The sequence below is a fragment of the Lepidochelys olivacea genome, assembly GCF_965140295.1.
Source record: "Lepidochelys olivacea isolate rLepOli2 genome assembly, chromosome: 1".
In the NCBI taxonomy this organism is placed as follows: domain Eukaryota; kingdom Metazoa; phylum Chordata; order Testudines; family Cheloniidae; genus Lepidochelys; species Lepidochelys olivacea.
Window position 1 is genome coordinate 234,307,892 of NC_140411.1, and position 16,285 is coordinate 234,324,176.

The 16,285-nt window shown below is 40.4% G+C and overlaps 1 protein-coding gene across 5 annotated transcripts in view; it reads right to left on the minus strand.

Moving 5' to 3' along the window:
- C2CD5 (C2 calcium dependent domain containing 5) overlaps window positions 1-16,285 on the minus strand; it is a 143,066-nt gene that overhangs the window by 27,545 nt on the left and 99,236 nt on the right. For all 5 annotated transcript variants that reach the window (XM_084620513.1, XM_084620517.1, XM_084620514.1 and 2 more), the window contains 7 exons: window positions 15,467-15,653; window positions 12,281-12,445; window positions 9,522-9,662; window positions 8,326-8,389; window positions 1,528-1,589; window positions 777-875; window positions 250-339 (listed from right to left, as the gene is read on the minus strand). In XM_084620513.1, the coding sequence (XP_084476639.1) occupies window positions 250-339; window positions 777-875; window positions 1,528-1,589; window positions 8,326-8,389; window positions 9,522-9,662; window positions 12,281-12,445; window positions 15,467-15,653 (808 nt within the window). The remainder of the gene's footprint in view (window positions 1-249; window positions 340-776; window positions 876-1,527; window positions 1,590-8,325; window positions 8,390-9,521; window positions 9,663-12,280; window positions 12,446-15,466; window positions 15,654-16,285) is intronic.

Consider the following 16,285-nt stretch of genomic DNA (forward strand, 5'->3'; position numbering starts at 1 on the left):
GTCAGGACCTTCCATTTCATATTTCATTGGAAAGATGGCATTCCATCAGCACAATAACATGCTGTGGTGCTGTTTCATATAATCAGAGGGAGAGCGTGAACAGCTGAATGAACACATCTTGTGGCACACAGTTCTTCCTTAAAGCTCCCTCAGCATACTAGTGACTCAATCTAATCTAGTTTATGTTGCAAGATCTAATGTAATCAGAAAACATGGTGGCATTAACAACAAATGAAAAAAATCAGTTACCTGAATTACTTCATCCTCTGGAAGAGCCACTGTAAAATTTACATGACAAAGGCAGCAGGGAATCATAGATCGTAGCTTAAAATACAGACTCTGTTGAATACAATACATTATTTGTGTTATTCTAAAAAAATGTTAATTCTATATTTGGTTTATTCTGGATTTCTTTTTTGCAGTAAAAATAATTACCCTATTATTTTCTCTTATTTAAGACTCAATTAGTGATTTCATTTGAGGTTTAAAGGTTTATGGTATGTTGTCTGCTCTGTGCAATAGCTTAATATTGTTATTTTTATAACATGCTGCATCAAAGATTTTATTCTGATTTGATGTGTCTCAGGAGCTATTAGCATCATATAGCCAGCATTTTAAATATTTGTAGAGCTGCTCAGGAACTAATTACATATGCAACCTAAAACAAGTCTATAATTTTGAAAGGTAAGCCTAAAAAATGTTGTTTGCAGTGTAACCTAAATTCCATGTTACCTCGAATTAAATAAATGCACACATCTGGAAACTAGAACTCTTACCTTAAGCAGATTCTCACAGAGATCATTAAAGTTCTTGTTAAGTGTTTGATTTGTCAGGTTAATGTTACTTAATCTGGATACTCTTACTGAGGTGAACATCTGAAGCAGAAACATAAAAGTGTATAGTTTTAATCTTCCTCAATTTTAAATCTATATGTTGCAATAGTGGGAACAGAGCAATCGATTAAAGACATTAATCAGCAGTAGTAGTCATGGTTAATAGAGAAAGAGGAAGAAACAGAAGTGAAAGTCTATGATCACACAAAGGGTGACTCTCTCAAAAATACAACTTTTTTTTTTTAAACATAAGCTTAAGTATTCAACCTCATCGGGGGCTTGAAAGCCAGCCCAGGTTCTTACCATGTCACTCTTCAACAGCAAACCAGGTTCTGCGGGCCAAATCATACCCATAGTTACACCCATGCAACCCCTTTACCTTGAAAGGAATTGCACAGGTACAACTAAGTTGATCTTCTAAAAGCTATTCTGTTGACTATGCACAATACAGCTCACACTTTCTTGGCTGAACTGATTCTGCAATGCAACAGGAGTAGAAAGCAATAAAAACTTATTTTTGTCACAACTCAGTTATATCTGTTTAAACAAACAGGAATGGATATGTTGAGTAAGGGGGTGTCATTTTTCATTTTTCAGAGTACAGCTACTCTCAAAAATCTATTGCAATGTCAACAGTATATTTGTATACAAGTTTGGTTTTAAAAGGTCTTTTTGTTTTTAAAAACAACTTTACCTGTATATCAGAAGTCCAGTTATTTATGCCAGGCATAATTTCTGTGTTACAACTGTAGAAGCCTGTTACAGAAAATATTCACAGAGTTATATAATGTGCTGTGCATGAAGTAGTGCAGAGTTTCCCAAAAGCTAAATTAACTTTCCACAGTACTTTTTTCAAATATTGCAATGCATAAACTTAAAAACATACAAGCAGTACTAAAGAAATATACCAGCTTTCTAAAAATAACGTATTTCATAATATAGACCAAAGTTTAAAAACCTACACAGCAGCAAAAATGTGAAGCATTAGTAAATAAATATTCTTAAAAGTATAAAGCTTCATTACCGTAATTTGTATATTAATCTTTTTTCATTTGCCAAAAAATGCCTCACAAAACAAGACAATCTCTGTGGTCACTTGATTTCTGATCTCAAAGTGACTATCCTTCAACAAAAAAAACTTCGAAAACAGACTCCAACGAGAGACTGCTGAATTGGAATTAATTTGCAAATTGGGTACAATTAATTTAGGCTTGAATAGAGACTGGGAGTGGTTGAGTCATTATACTAAGTAAAACTATTTCCCCTTGTTTATTCCTCCCCCCCACTGTTCCTCAGACGTTCTTGTTAACTCTTGGAAATGTGCTGGAAATGGCCCACCTTGATTATCACTTCAACAGGTTTTTTCTCCCCCCACCCCACTCTCCTGCTGGGAACAGTTCATCTTAAGTGATCACTCTCCTTACAATGTGCATTTTTTCGTGGTCTGTGTGTATATAAATCTCCTCACTGTATTTTCCACTTTATGCATCCGATGAAGTGAGCTGTAGCTCACGAAAGCTCATGCTCAAATAAATTGGTTAGTCTCTAAAGTGCCACAAGTACTCCTTTTCTTTAAACACTAGAATCACACTCAGTGCAGCAAAGATGCTCACGCTATGAGAGGCATGTGGGAACTGAGACCGACTGAGGGACCAGCAGATTCATGTCTCCCATCACACGCTCACTCTGGGCCATACGCTCATTGAGTGCAATGGTGGGTGGAATCGCCCGCACTATTTACAGGTATCTTGTTTTTTTTTGTCAAGTGCTTATAGTTGAATTTGTGTAAGTTAAATGCGCGTATGATGCGACTCACCTGTACTTAAAAGAAATTTAGAACAAGCCCTGCAACTGCATGTCAAAGTTCATACATGAGTGGATACTATGGATACCATGAATATAAGCAAGCTGGAAGGCATGATAAAAGACTACTATGTGTCACAACATGAAGATGACATTTCACATCTATGAAGAATAACTGCCATTCTTTTCTACAAAGATATTCTTGAAAGCTAAAAGGTGAGTATGTTGTAACTAGCTGTTTGCTATTAAAATGAAGTTTATAATGGAGCTGCAGCCCCGAATACTGAAGTTCCATGAGGAACAATGTATTTTTGGTTGCTGGATCCTATAGTAAGGAAATTGGTCTTAAAGAATTTTATTTTAAATATACATTTCTGTATTAACTATATTAATACACATGAAGAAAAAAAATTTGAACTAACCGAGATTGAGAGAAGAAGAAAAAAGAAAACCAACCGGAATTTTGGAAAACAAATAAGTGCTGCTTCAAAGAATAAAACGAAAATACAACTTTTTGGAAAAGAGACACTGAAACCAGAAAAAAACCCCAAAAAACCCCAAGCAAAAAAAAAGATAGTTTGCAATTGAGAATCAAAAGGTAGGAATAATTTTTTCCAAAGAAGAAACAATCACAACGTTGTAGTACAGAGGGGGGCAAACTACGACCCGTGGACCACATCCGGCCCGCAGGACCCTTCCCTCTGGCCCCGAGCTCCTGCCAGGGAACAGGGTCAGGACAGGCTTGCGAAGGAGCCAGCCCAATTCCTCAGCAGCGCGGTGAGCAACGCGGAGGCTAGCCCCTGGCCCCTCTCCTTCTGCTCCCCTCCTTTGCAGTTACAGTTCCCCCAGCACCTGGGCAGCATGGCTGCAGCTCTGGCTGGGCGGCATGGCTATAGCGCCACCAGACCTGGGGCTCCAGGGCGTTGCGGTCAGGGAGCAGGGGGAATTGGGGGTAGGAGGCAAGAAGCAGTGGGGCGGTCAAGGGGCCTGGGCCCTGCTGCTGGGGACAGGGGCAGAACAAGCCAGGGCCCCCCTCCACTCCCAGCATGCTTGGCCCCTGTCCCCAGCAGCCAAGCCCAAACAGGGAGCAAGCCCTGCCTGACTGCCAGGGAGAGCAGCAAAATGAGCAGAGGAAACACACAGGGAAAGGAATGAGCCTCCCTTATCCCCACCCCACAGGTAACATGGAGCGTGGAGAGCAAGGAGGGTTGGATAGGGGGGTGGTCAGGGGGTGGGGAGCAGGGGAGGTTGGATAGGGATGGGCGTCCTGGGGGATGGTCAGGGGCAGAGAGCCGGGGTGTTTGGATAGGATGTGGGAGTCCTGGGGGGCAGTCGGGAGGGTTGGATGGGGGTGGGGGACAGACCACGCCTCGCTGTTTGGGGAGGCATAGCCTTCCCCAGCCTTCTCTACCCGGCCCTCCATACAATTTCTGTACCCGATGGGGCCCTAGAACCAAAAAGTTTGCTCACCCCTTTTGTAGTAGGTAGCACATGTTTTAATAATGTATATATTGCACAAACAACGTTGCTAAATAATAGACGTATAGACCACTAACATCTCTCATATGAAGTTCTAGCATCAATTCTGCTGTTGTTGGCATCCTTTCGTCTGCGAGAGACAGTGGGAATTGCAGACTATGATTTAAGTCAGTCTCCAACCTTTTCACATACAAGATCATTTTTTGAATTTAAGTGCAACCCAGGATCTATCCCGCCCCTTCCCCAAAGCCCTGCCCACTCCATTCCCCGCCCTCACCCCCGCTCACTCTCTCCCACCCTCACTCACTTTCACCGGGCTGGGGCAGGGGGTTGGGGCCGATGGGTTCAGAGCGTGGAGGGGGCTTTGGGCTGAGCCTGGGGCAGGGGTGTAGGAGGGGAGAGGAGTACAAGCTCTGGGAGGGAGTTTGGGTGCAGGAGGGGGCTCAGGGCTGGGGCAGAGTGTTGGGGTGCTGGCCCTGGGAGAGAGCTCAGGGCTGGGGCAGGGGCTTGGGGTACAGGAGGGGGTATGGGGTGCTGGATCTGAGAGGGGGCTCAGGGTTGGGATGCGGGCTTCCACCAGGCAGCACTTACCTTGGGCAGTGGCGCAGCGGGGCTAAGGCAGGCTTCCTGCCTGCCCTGGCCCCACGCCGCTCCCGGAGGCGGCCAACATGCCCCTCTGGGAGGGGCACGTGGCTCTGCACGCTGCTCCTGCCTGCAAGTACCGCGCCCGCAGCTCCAATTGGCCACAGTTCCCCATTCCTGGCCAATGGGAGCTGCAGGGGCAGTGCCTGCAGGCAGAAGCAGCGTGCGGAGATCCCCGCCCCACCCCCAGGAGCATGCTGGCCGCTTCCAGCGGCGGCACACAGCCAGGGCAGGCAGGGAGCCTCTGCTTTAGCCCCGATGTGCTTTTAGCGGCCAGGAGATCACGATCAACTGGCAGAGGCTCCAAGATCGACCAGTTGATCGTGATCTACTGGTTGGTGACCACTGATGTAGATGGTTTGCAATGTCTCATGTGACTGAATAGTCCAATCCGAGATTTGCATGAGCTTTAGCAGTTATTGCAAGTGTATGTATCTTGTTTGGGAGCTGCTTGCTTCCTATGGGCTCTTTTCTCTTCAAGCTGTAGGAGCCAGCTCCTGTCATGGACTTTGATATCCTGATGTAGACGATGGCGCCACTTGTTACGATCATTTGTCAAGATTTCCCATTGGTCAGAATCAATTCCAAATTCCTTCATATCTCGCTTGTGTGTATCTTTATAGCGAAGCTTGGGGCGTCCTGTTGTTCTTGTTCCCCCTGATAGCTCCCCGTACAGCATGTCCCTGGGCATGCGTCCATCTTCAACCTACTCAGATGGCCCAGCCAGCGCAGTCGTCTTTGCATGAGCAGGGTTGTGACACTTCGTAAATTTGCCCTCCGAAAAACCTCTGCGTTGGTGACCTTATCCTGCCATTTGGTGTTGAGTATGAGGCGTAAACAACGTACGTGGAAACTATTTAACCTTTTCTCCTGATGAGCATAAGTTGTCCATGTTTCTTCACCATACATGAGAGTGCTGAGGACGCAAGCTTGGTACACGAGCATTTTGGTCTTGATGGTAAGCTTTCAGTTGTTCCATGCTCTTTTAGTTAGTCTGCTAAAGGTGGTGGCAGCCTTTCCAATGCAAACATTTAGTTCTTCATCCAGTGAGAGGCTGGTGGTCACTGCAGAACCTACACAGCTGAACTTTTGGACTACTTCTAGCTTGTTTGCATTTAAGATAATTGAAGGATCTTGTGGAACCCCCTGTCTGAATACAACTGTTTTCTTGTTGTTGATGGTGAAAGCAAGTGCCTGACAGGTACTTGAAAGGCAGTCCATAAGTTCTTGTAGTAGATCTTCATTGTGGGCTATGAGGGCATCAGCAAATAGAAGTTCCCTGATTAGCACCTTTTTGACTTTGGTTTTTGACTTAAGTCGGGACTGGTTGAAAGAATTTCCCATCTGATCTTGTGCGGAGATACGCTCCATCTTTCATGTCCTTAAACACATAGTGAAAGAGTACCGAGAAGCTTTCAAAAAAGAGTCTAGAGGCAAGAACACATCCTTGCTTCACTCTGCTTTTCATCTCAAAGCAGTCTGAAGTGGACCCATGAAACTGGACAGTTGCTCTCATGTTGTCGTGGAATGAACATAGAAGACTTAACAAGTTTGGTGGGCACCCTATCTTTTCTAGTATTGCAAACAGACCTGCTCTGCTGACCGTGTCAAATGTTTTGGTTAGGTCCACAAGGGCAAGGTACAATGTTCGGTTTTGCTCTCTGCACTTTTCTTGGAGTTGACGCAGAGAAAATATCATGTCTTTAGTTGATCTTCTAGCCCTGAATCCACACTGTGACTCAGGGTAGAACTGATTCGCCAGCTCTTGTAGGCACACTAAAATGACTTCTGTGAAAGCTTTTCCTGCTACACTTAGTAGCGAAATACCCCTGTAGTTGTTGCAGTCGCCCTTTTCGCCTTAATTTTTATATAAAGTGAGGATGTTTGCATCATGCATCTCTTGTGGTATCTCACCCTCTTTCCAGCATTTAAGTAGCACCTGATGAAGATATGGTAATAGGCTGTCTTTCCGGCACTTGAGGCCATCTTTTCCAGGAGCCTTGACACTTGACAGTAAATCAGTGGCCTTGCTTCGCTCTTCTACAGTGGGCTCCACATCTAGCTCTAGCAGGTGAGAATTGAAAACCTGCTACCGCTATGACCATAAGCAGTACAACCCGTACTGGTCAATTCCAAGCGCTGGGCAGTGGTTAATTAACTCAGAAACCTCAGGAAGTGCCAATGGCTTCTGGCTGATGAGTGCCTGAGAAGGGTAGTGGGGGAAATGCCTCCCCTTGATGGAGGAAATGCCATCAAAAGGTGGATAAGCAAACGACATCTACACAGGACAGACTGGGCCCTTCAGCTGTGGCCGACAACCAATCTTGAAGCGGAGCCCTGAAAGGCACGAAGATGGAAGATCTCTGCACTGGCAACTCCTTCAGCATAGCTGGTTCCAAAGGACTCCCGGCCTTCCTTTGGTCCAAACCAGTGAAGTCAAGAGGGGGCCGCTGACACACTGCCAAAGCAGCGCCTCCATATCAACTGCCCAGGCTATTGCAGCAACATCATATGAAGAGGACACTTCGTCTTTGCTGGCAACATGGACAAATACGGAAGGTGGCAGTTATGGGTTATAAGCTCTCACTTGATTGGCACAGAGAGGGTGCCACGGGTCACCTTCGACGGTGGGAGGAATCAATTCTGCTACACTGTCAATAATTCATTTTGTAGCATCTATTGATTTCTGAAAATCTAATACTCTTGTTCAGTGCTAAACTCTGATGTTTACAGATTCACAAGGACTTTAGCAAGTATTGAAGAAATTAGTACCCCTCCCACACAAACACACAGTTTGCTATTATTTATTACACTGCTGCTTTCTAGAGAAAATAAGCACAGTGGATTTGGATGAAAAACTTGATGTGGATGAAATAATTAAGAAACCCATGTCTTCTTGAACTGTCTCTCCTCAATAGAAATAAACAGTTTGGAAAGCTCCAGTGGAAGACAGGAGTAGATTTTCATATGGAGACGGGCGTGGAAATGAATGCTGCCACATTGAAAGAAAAAATACATTTGACAACACGTGAGATCCAACAAATAATACTGTTCAGTTTAAACAACATTCCTGGAATAAAAAACAATATCTAGTGGACAGTTCATATTATATGGCTAAAGTCACTGCAGCAATATATTGACTCAATACTTCTACTTTCAGTGAACCCTCTACCTACATTTCAGCCATCCAGAATATAACAATCTGCAGATACTGAATTACTAGTGCAAAAGACACAAGAATTTTGAAACTTTTCACTCTACAAGGAAATGACTACCATGTTGAATTTCCAGTTATGATACAAAAAGATGATCAGCACACAACAGTGTATTGGGAATCAATCTTCCTTGCCTCAGGTTACAATCAGCACATTCTCAAGAGAGACAAAGTATTTTTCCTCTGTGAGATTTGACCCACAATATTGCATTTCAAGGAATTTTTTTTTCCCAATTCTGACCTTGCATGAAATAAAACAATTCTCTATTATCCAGCATATTGTGAAAAAGACTGCCAGAAGTTTATACAACTATTAATTTTAACCACATAGCATGAGAATTTTGTTTACGCTACCTGGAGGTGGTGGAACATCTGTCAGTAAAGAATGTACATCTTCCATTGCATCTGTATCATCAATCTGAAACAAATAAAATACACTGGTACTGTCAAGATGACAAAAATACTACAACAAAGTTATTACTAGATACGAAAGTCGAGTGTTTTTTTTTAAATAGGTGAATTTATTTAGACGCCTAAATAAATGACTAATTTGGGAATTGCTGGGTACTTAGCACTTTTGAAAATCAGTTAACTTATATAGATTCCTAAATAAGGGCTTTAGCCCAAACTTAGACACCCAGTTTTGAAAAACCATACCGATGTTTTTAAATTTCATATTTACTTCTGAAAAAACTAGCTGGATCAATAAAGAGGCAAACTGAACAAAATACAAAACAACTAATCAAGATTTTTTTAAAATAAAAAACAATACTCTATTTCTTCAAGTTTTATTATAATTATCAACTGACCACCACTTTCAAGTTTAAAATTCAATAATTTTTGATTTAGCACTTTCAGGGAAACAAAATTTATTTTTACACTTCTCACAGTACTTCAAAGTATTTAATTCATTTAAATATATGCTCATTAACAAGCAATGTAGCTTCAGAATAAACAAGTACACTTCAAATATTAAGTTATAACATGCACCTCTTCACCTGACAGAGCACTCCAGAGTCCTTCTGTTTTCTGAAGGCCATTTAGTTTAATAAAATTTTAGACTCGAAAAATTCTAGCTCCTCAGACATAAAAAAAGACAATATAATAGGAGCCGCAAAGAATAAATAAATTGTATGAATAATCACAAAAATAATGGAATTTTCGGGATACAAACACTGAATGCTGAGGTGCTAGCATACAAGCTATTTAAGGCTTGGATCAGTGATGATGGCCTGTCTTTTATGTAGCTGAAAAAGAATCTCCCATTTGCTTTTTATTAGCATCTAGGTACTGCTTGACATAGATGACCAAGAGGAGGATATCTTTTAGGATGTGGTTCATAGGCACAGACTAGATGTGCTCAAGAACAACAGGAAAGAAGAACAGAGGGAGCTTCCAATTTCAATTAAGAGTTTCTATTGATACAAAAATTAATGAGCTGCTCTACAATTCAGGATACTTTGGAAATAATGAACAGGTCCTTTATCTATTTTCCACACATTTTTCAGGATGAAAAGTAGGAGCATGAGCATCATAGAAACGGATATTACCTCCAAGACAAAAGCATCCTTTTTCCCATGTGAAAGGTCCAATTCCATAACTTCATCAGAACTTTCTGACTGAGATCTTAGCAGCCTAGAACGCTGTCTTGGTTCTGGAAAGGGAGACCCTATGATTTCCTCAGGTATCTCCTGAAAATAGTATTACAATAAAATTCATATATGTACTCCATTTCTTAAAACTAATTTGAAAATTTAACAACTTGCCATAACATAGTTCTAAGACTCAGAACATTCTGAATATCATTCTACTTAGAAATAATTCTGTCGACAATATAAACCATATTTTCTGCTTTTAATTCCATCCTGTCCCTTTTATTTTAGAATTTTCTTTATCACAACTAGGGATATATGCATACAGGATTTATCTCCCTCATGTCAATCATTCCTGCTACTTATATCACAGACCAGGATTACTGCTTCTGGAAAGGAGTAAGAATTAGCTCCACAACAGCCAATTGTGGTGACTTAAAGAAAGTTGTATATACAAAAATTCTGGTTTTATACAACATCCCTTGGTAATGACAAACAGTGAAATAAACTCATTTTTCATTATACACATAGATAATGCACACAGTGACTGTAAGAAATATGTCAGATCTATTAATAACAATGATAGATGAACCGCTGAAGTCTAACTGTTTAAGACAAAAAACCTGTTCACGATGTACATTTTTTGTTCTTTTAATTTTTTGTCCCAGTCAGTTTCCCCTAAGCTTTAATAACAGATGTTGCATATTCTGCATCAAATTGAGAGAGGGGAATAAAATGTATCGACACTATCCCTATCAGTGATGAGTAATGTTAACCAGATCTGAAAGTAATTGCATCCATTCTACCTCAAGTTTTTGGATACATTAAGGATTATATGAGATGTACCATATCTACTTATTTCTGTATAAGAGGAAAGTTAAGAACAAAAAACTGCTAGGGAATCTTCCTGAAGACTCTCTCAGTTTACTAGGGAAGGTGAAGTGATTCTGGTCTATTGAAAAAAATTATGTAGGTTGTGTAATGCGGAGATCTTCCTGTAACCAAAGAGCCGAAGACTCCATGACACCTATTAGAGACCTCACTATGCCAATCTAATTAACCTAGAGGCCACTCAGGCCTGGTCTACACTGAAAAATTTAACACCCTGAGCACTGTAGTTAGGTCGACCTAGCCACCCGTGTAGATGCCGCAAGGCTGACGGAAGAACTCTTCCGTTGACCTAGTTACTGCCTCTCAGAGTGGCGGATTAACTACCTCTTCTGTAGATGCAGGAAGTGCCCATGCTGCAGTGCAGCAGCGGCACCACTGTAGTGCTTGTAGCATAAACAGCCTCAGTTACTAAGGAGAATGGGGTGCATTAAAAAACCATCAGACAGCGGTAAAGAGAAAACTTTGCATGGAGTATTTCGACCTGGAATAATTTTTTTTAATGGCAGCTACAAATCATAGAAAAATTGGATTTATATTGGAATTGTTGATACAGGCTTAGGGGCCCTATTTGACAGAAAGCAACTTCCATGTTTTCTGCCTCACAGTGGTCAACAACACCTCCAGCTACACAGCTGCAAAGATTATCTATTTCAAAAAAAGATTAATTTTCCTTCTTGGGAGTGGCTACCTACTGCTCATTCATGTGCACAAGAACACCACTCTTGCCAGAGTCTCAGCTTGGCTCTTGGGCAGGATGAGATCCTCTGTAACTGACAGCTAGCCATAGAAACAAGACATGTTAAGCCCCTTCACAGTCCAAAAATCTGGAATCTATTTCTGTATTGGGACCAGTGAATTCCTACGGTTCTAAGAAAGAGGGACAGTTACTGGCCAGCCTATAGGTCACCTTATATAAAAATACTTGGGTGGGGCAGAAGTCTCCCACAGTATTCTTCTCCAATGATGTAAATGGAAGGATCAAAGTGGAAAGAGAGTACGGTAGATGTTCCCAGTTTCCATACAACATTAGGGATATTTTTTCTTTATATGTATATTTTTTAAGTCTGCCAGGACTTGTCCCTTCCCTATTTTAGGGCTAGAGAAGAGCTAATCCTGCAGGAGGGCTGTAGGAATATCCAGGCAGTTACGGAATTGTATAGTGACAGAGATGGAAATCGTATTTATACTATTTTTTCTCCCCTTCAGCTACTCTTCAACTCCTAGCATGTAAGAATAGAGGATTTCAGGAGGCTCTCTGTGCAGACTAACCTCTCTCTCTATTAGGATGGTCTGCAGTGGAGCTAGGTTGTGAAGCATGGAAGGCTATGCATATTTGAGTCTAGACTGGACTCTTACCTATAGAACCATGGTATACCATATTAATTGCTTCCTGGTTATGAGGCTATAACTACAGCTGGAGCTAAAAACTCTAAGCCAAAGGATATGTTATTACCAAGTTAACAAGGAGTACATGCAGACTATTAGAGTGAAAGATGCTTTCTAACCTTCCACAGCTACACTCCAACTGGCTACTGCTCTCAGAAGTCCCTAATCCCTGAAATAATGAATCTGATTTGGGCAAATGAATGGGGAATTCTAAAGACATCAGCCATTCAGATCAGAGAGATTTACATATCTGCAATAAGGTGATTATATAAATCTCTGCTCTGATTGCCTCAGACAGAGTTCGGGGATTTTCATATTGATAAATAACCATGCACTCAAATCAAACCTCTTCAGTTATAGATCAGTAACCATTCTAGTTTAGTATGAACTGGATTTGACATAGAATGCTCCTTTTTGAGAGTTGTATAAACTTTACTTACAGGAGGGTTAATCTCATACAGCTCCTTGTTTTTTGCTATTGTATCATTTATTTTTTTTTGCATGTGAGAAATATGCTGTTCATAGGTGCCATCATTTGGAGTCTTCCCAGCAATCTGAATACCACCAGGGGGAGGTAAAGCTGTCAGATACACACCAGTGGCAGACTTCATTAAAAAAAAAAAAAAAGTCAGCAAGAAAACAAGAAAGATGTTCAAGAACAAAATATGCCCTCTAAAGTTTTATTTTCAATGTTTATTTTACTTCTACTGGTTTAAAATAGTTATAGTTTTCAATACTGCACAGGATTTTAATGTATTCACCAGTACAATTTGTATGTTTATGTCATGGCCTGCTACTGTAATAAATTAATCCATCTTTACTGTTTGTAGATTCAAAACAATACACCTTGCAGCATCTGAGGGAACTCTCCCTTATGGAAAATCTTGTTCCTTGATTCAAGAGCTCATCTTATATATGAACAGAAATCTCTACTCTTTTCTAAAGGTTTCATGTCCAAAAATTTGTGACTGGTAATCAATACAACAAAAAGTGTGCTAAATATTTATTTATTCAGTTTATCCTCAACTTTAATAGGAGTTACATTGATGTAGACCTTAGTATTAACTCATTTTGCATAAACAAGTTAGAAAATCAAAATTTCCCAGTATCAAGGACTTTAATTTGTCTTTACGGTCACAGATCAGTATATAAACTAGTCAGATTACTGAAGCATCTCTTTTGCTCATTATTCAAATGAAAAAACAGAAAATGAAAGGTTTTCTGGCTTATTTCATAAGAATTTCTACAGTGTGAAAGCCAGATAGATATTTACCAGAACCTTACAGGTTTTTTCAACAAACCAACTTAATAAAAAAAAGACTGAAATCACATCAGGACTAAGTTATTTCAACTGTTTTCTTAACAACATTCATATTTCTGACAAAGAACATCTGTCAAGACAGTAGTCTAAAAAAGGAAAACATGTTTCACCATACACATTTTCGCTTCTGAGGACAGGGAAAATGAGGTTCTCGCTTCACTACTATGGAGATTTGGAATGAATCTGAAGAGATAACCCGTAGGATCACCACATACACAGATAAAATCAGTTACTATGATCTTACCATTATCTCTTTCATCCTAAGTACACATTCAATCTGCTGAACATATCTGGGTATTGGATGCATTTGTATAATAAACTAGAATGTACACTGTTGAAGTTGCTGAAGCTGACACATGTGAGATACCCAGGCAAAGACAACTGGGACATGGTATCGCTGCCAATGCCCAAGGCATGCTCACAGAAACAAAGACTCCAGACTCAGAATCATTACAGTGTCATTAGTGCGATGCAGTGCCTACATCTACGTAACAGCTGAAGTAAGACAGAGAAACAAAAACATCAGGGAGTTCAGTAGGTCCTAACATACTCTTGACCCAGTGACGTGACTTATCAATGCCACTATCATCAGACATAGAATTAATGGAAGCTTTACACAGGCCAGGCCAGCAGTCGAAGACAGACAAGGATCAGAGGAGTCAAGGTTGAACCTCAACTCAGGCCTCAATCTGTGCTTCCTGGGAGACCACACAATTCAGTAAACTGCTGCTAACCACAAATGGAATTTTGCACCAACCGCACCAAGAACAGTGATGTCTAACCTTATAAAATGTTCTTCTAATTTCACAAAACCGTTGGTGTAAGTTTTGTATGATGGTAGAATTCTGGACAAATGGAGATATTTAAAAATTATAGTTTTATTAACAAGTGAGATGGTGGAAAGGAAGGAGACTGCCACCTTCTCACTGGCTCCAAACACCTTGATCCAAGATCAGACATGAGACATATCAGGCATCACTGTTCTTGAAAGAGTTGGTGCAAAATTCCATTGGTGCTTAGCAGCAGCTCAGCATATTGTTGGCTGGCCCACAAAGCACAGGTTGAGGCCTGAGTTGAGGTTCAACCTTGAATCCTCTGATCCTTGCCTGTTTTCGACTGCTGGCCTGGATAGCTTTGAGACTTCTATCAGCTGATATGTACTTAAAAAGGCTAGTGTTGGTGACGTCTCTTGGCACCCATTGGAGTTGGCTGACTCACACATTCAAAAACATGGCCTCTGAGGTCATCTGGGCCAACTTCTCATTGGAAGTGTTAATCAGGATGTAGACAGCTTGAGAGCCTCTACTCAGGGCCCATCTGTTCACTGAGATGTCTTGGCAGAGATAGAATAAAGCTTGGCTATCCCAACCCCACACATCACAGGCAGAGCAGAGATGCCAGTGGTGCAACATTTTATAATTAGGCCTGGAACACTTTCAACCTACTGATCATTACTTCTCTGCCATCAGAAAGCCAAAAAAAGGAGAGTATGGAATTAAAAACAAATACTATAAGGTATGTGTGTGCAGGGGATATTTATAAAATGTTAGTGAAAAATAAGAGAGTCTGGACAGCACAGTGGGTCTCCAAAATTCATTCTGGAATGTTTTTTTTTTTGTTTTTTTAAAAATCGTATTTTATTTTAAACTAAACAGAAAGCAGCATCAAATTCACTCTATGAAAAACAGTACATCATAAGTCCAGTTAAAAGGGTTGAGTATCTTGTAGAGTTAAGCTAATGCAACACCACAATGCAGCTCCTTTAGAGTTAATAGTTAGATGGAAAGTAATAGAGGCATTAGAGGCCATCAGTATTACAATCAGAGGCAACAGGCTGGAGTGTTGTGGGTTCCTCTTTTTTACTAGCTGATAACCAAAGACTTACAAATACTCAGTGAGGGCAAATCCCATCTACCATGAACATGGAATGCAGTTTAAGGAGTCAAAACAGATCTTGACAGTAACCATTAAAGGAATTTATGTTTTTTCTACAGCATATGCCAATTGAGACATTTTGGGGGAAGCCTCCTGTACTTATGATACTTTCATCTACTACTTCAGTTTCAAGAGAGTCCAATCTATTTTGTCTGGTATTCAAGGCAAGTCTGTTCTGATCTATCAACAAGAAGGTGGCAGTCTCCTTTCTTTCCATCATCTCACTTGTTATAACTATAATTTTTAAATATCTCCATTTGCCCAGAATTCCATCATCATACAAAACCGGCACAAACAGTTTTGTGAAATTAGAAGAACAGAATATAACAGAATGAAGAATTCTAATTTATGCATTCAAAGTAACACTTACTGCCAAGCCCATCAGCATATTTTCACCCACTGTAATCTGAATCCTCAGACCGAACAGAGCATTCATTCCCTTCAATTTAAGTTTATTCATTAGCTGTGTGTGTACTTCATATTCCATAAATGGCAACAGATTACTGATGGATGTTGCATTTGCTTCAGCTTGAGCTTTCTTTTTTAGGCGACATAACCTGTTGATGGAAATTGTCACATACATAGAATTAGACTGTTTTAAGATTGTAAGCACTTTTAATTTTTAACCACTGATAAACTGTGTAAGTGATCAAAAGGAAATGTGCAGGCTTTTTATATCTGACAAACCATTCAAAGTTATTTTCTGGAATTAATTCTTTAAAAAAAAAATTCCATATTCTTAACCGTCAGTCAGCACATCATCAAATTGACCTTTTTTGGCTTTTAACAAATATTTGCTGTACATCTTTACCCTTAATTTCAGTCATATTTTAATAGGAAAATACCTTTTTAAACTAAAAAATGGAAACCTTGAACAAAAGTAACTTATAAAGCATGCACTTTAAAAAATATTAAGAAATATCCCTTATTAAAACAAATTATAAAAACTGGAAAGCATGGCTTTTGTCAATTCTTTTAATGAAATCATGTTTACTTCTAGTAAGCAAAATATACATAAAAATGTACTCAGAAGGCAAGGAATATGCTTCACCCACTATGCCAGTGTTTTTCAACGCTTTTTTCATTTGCAGACTCCTAAAAAATTTCAAATGGCAGTGTGGACCCCTTTGGAAATCTTAAACAGTCTGTGGACCGCCCTGGGGTTCACAGACCAGGGGCTTAAACCACT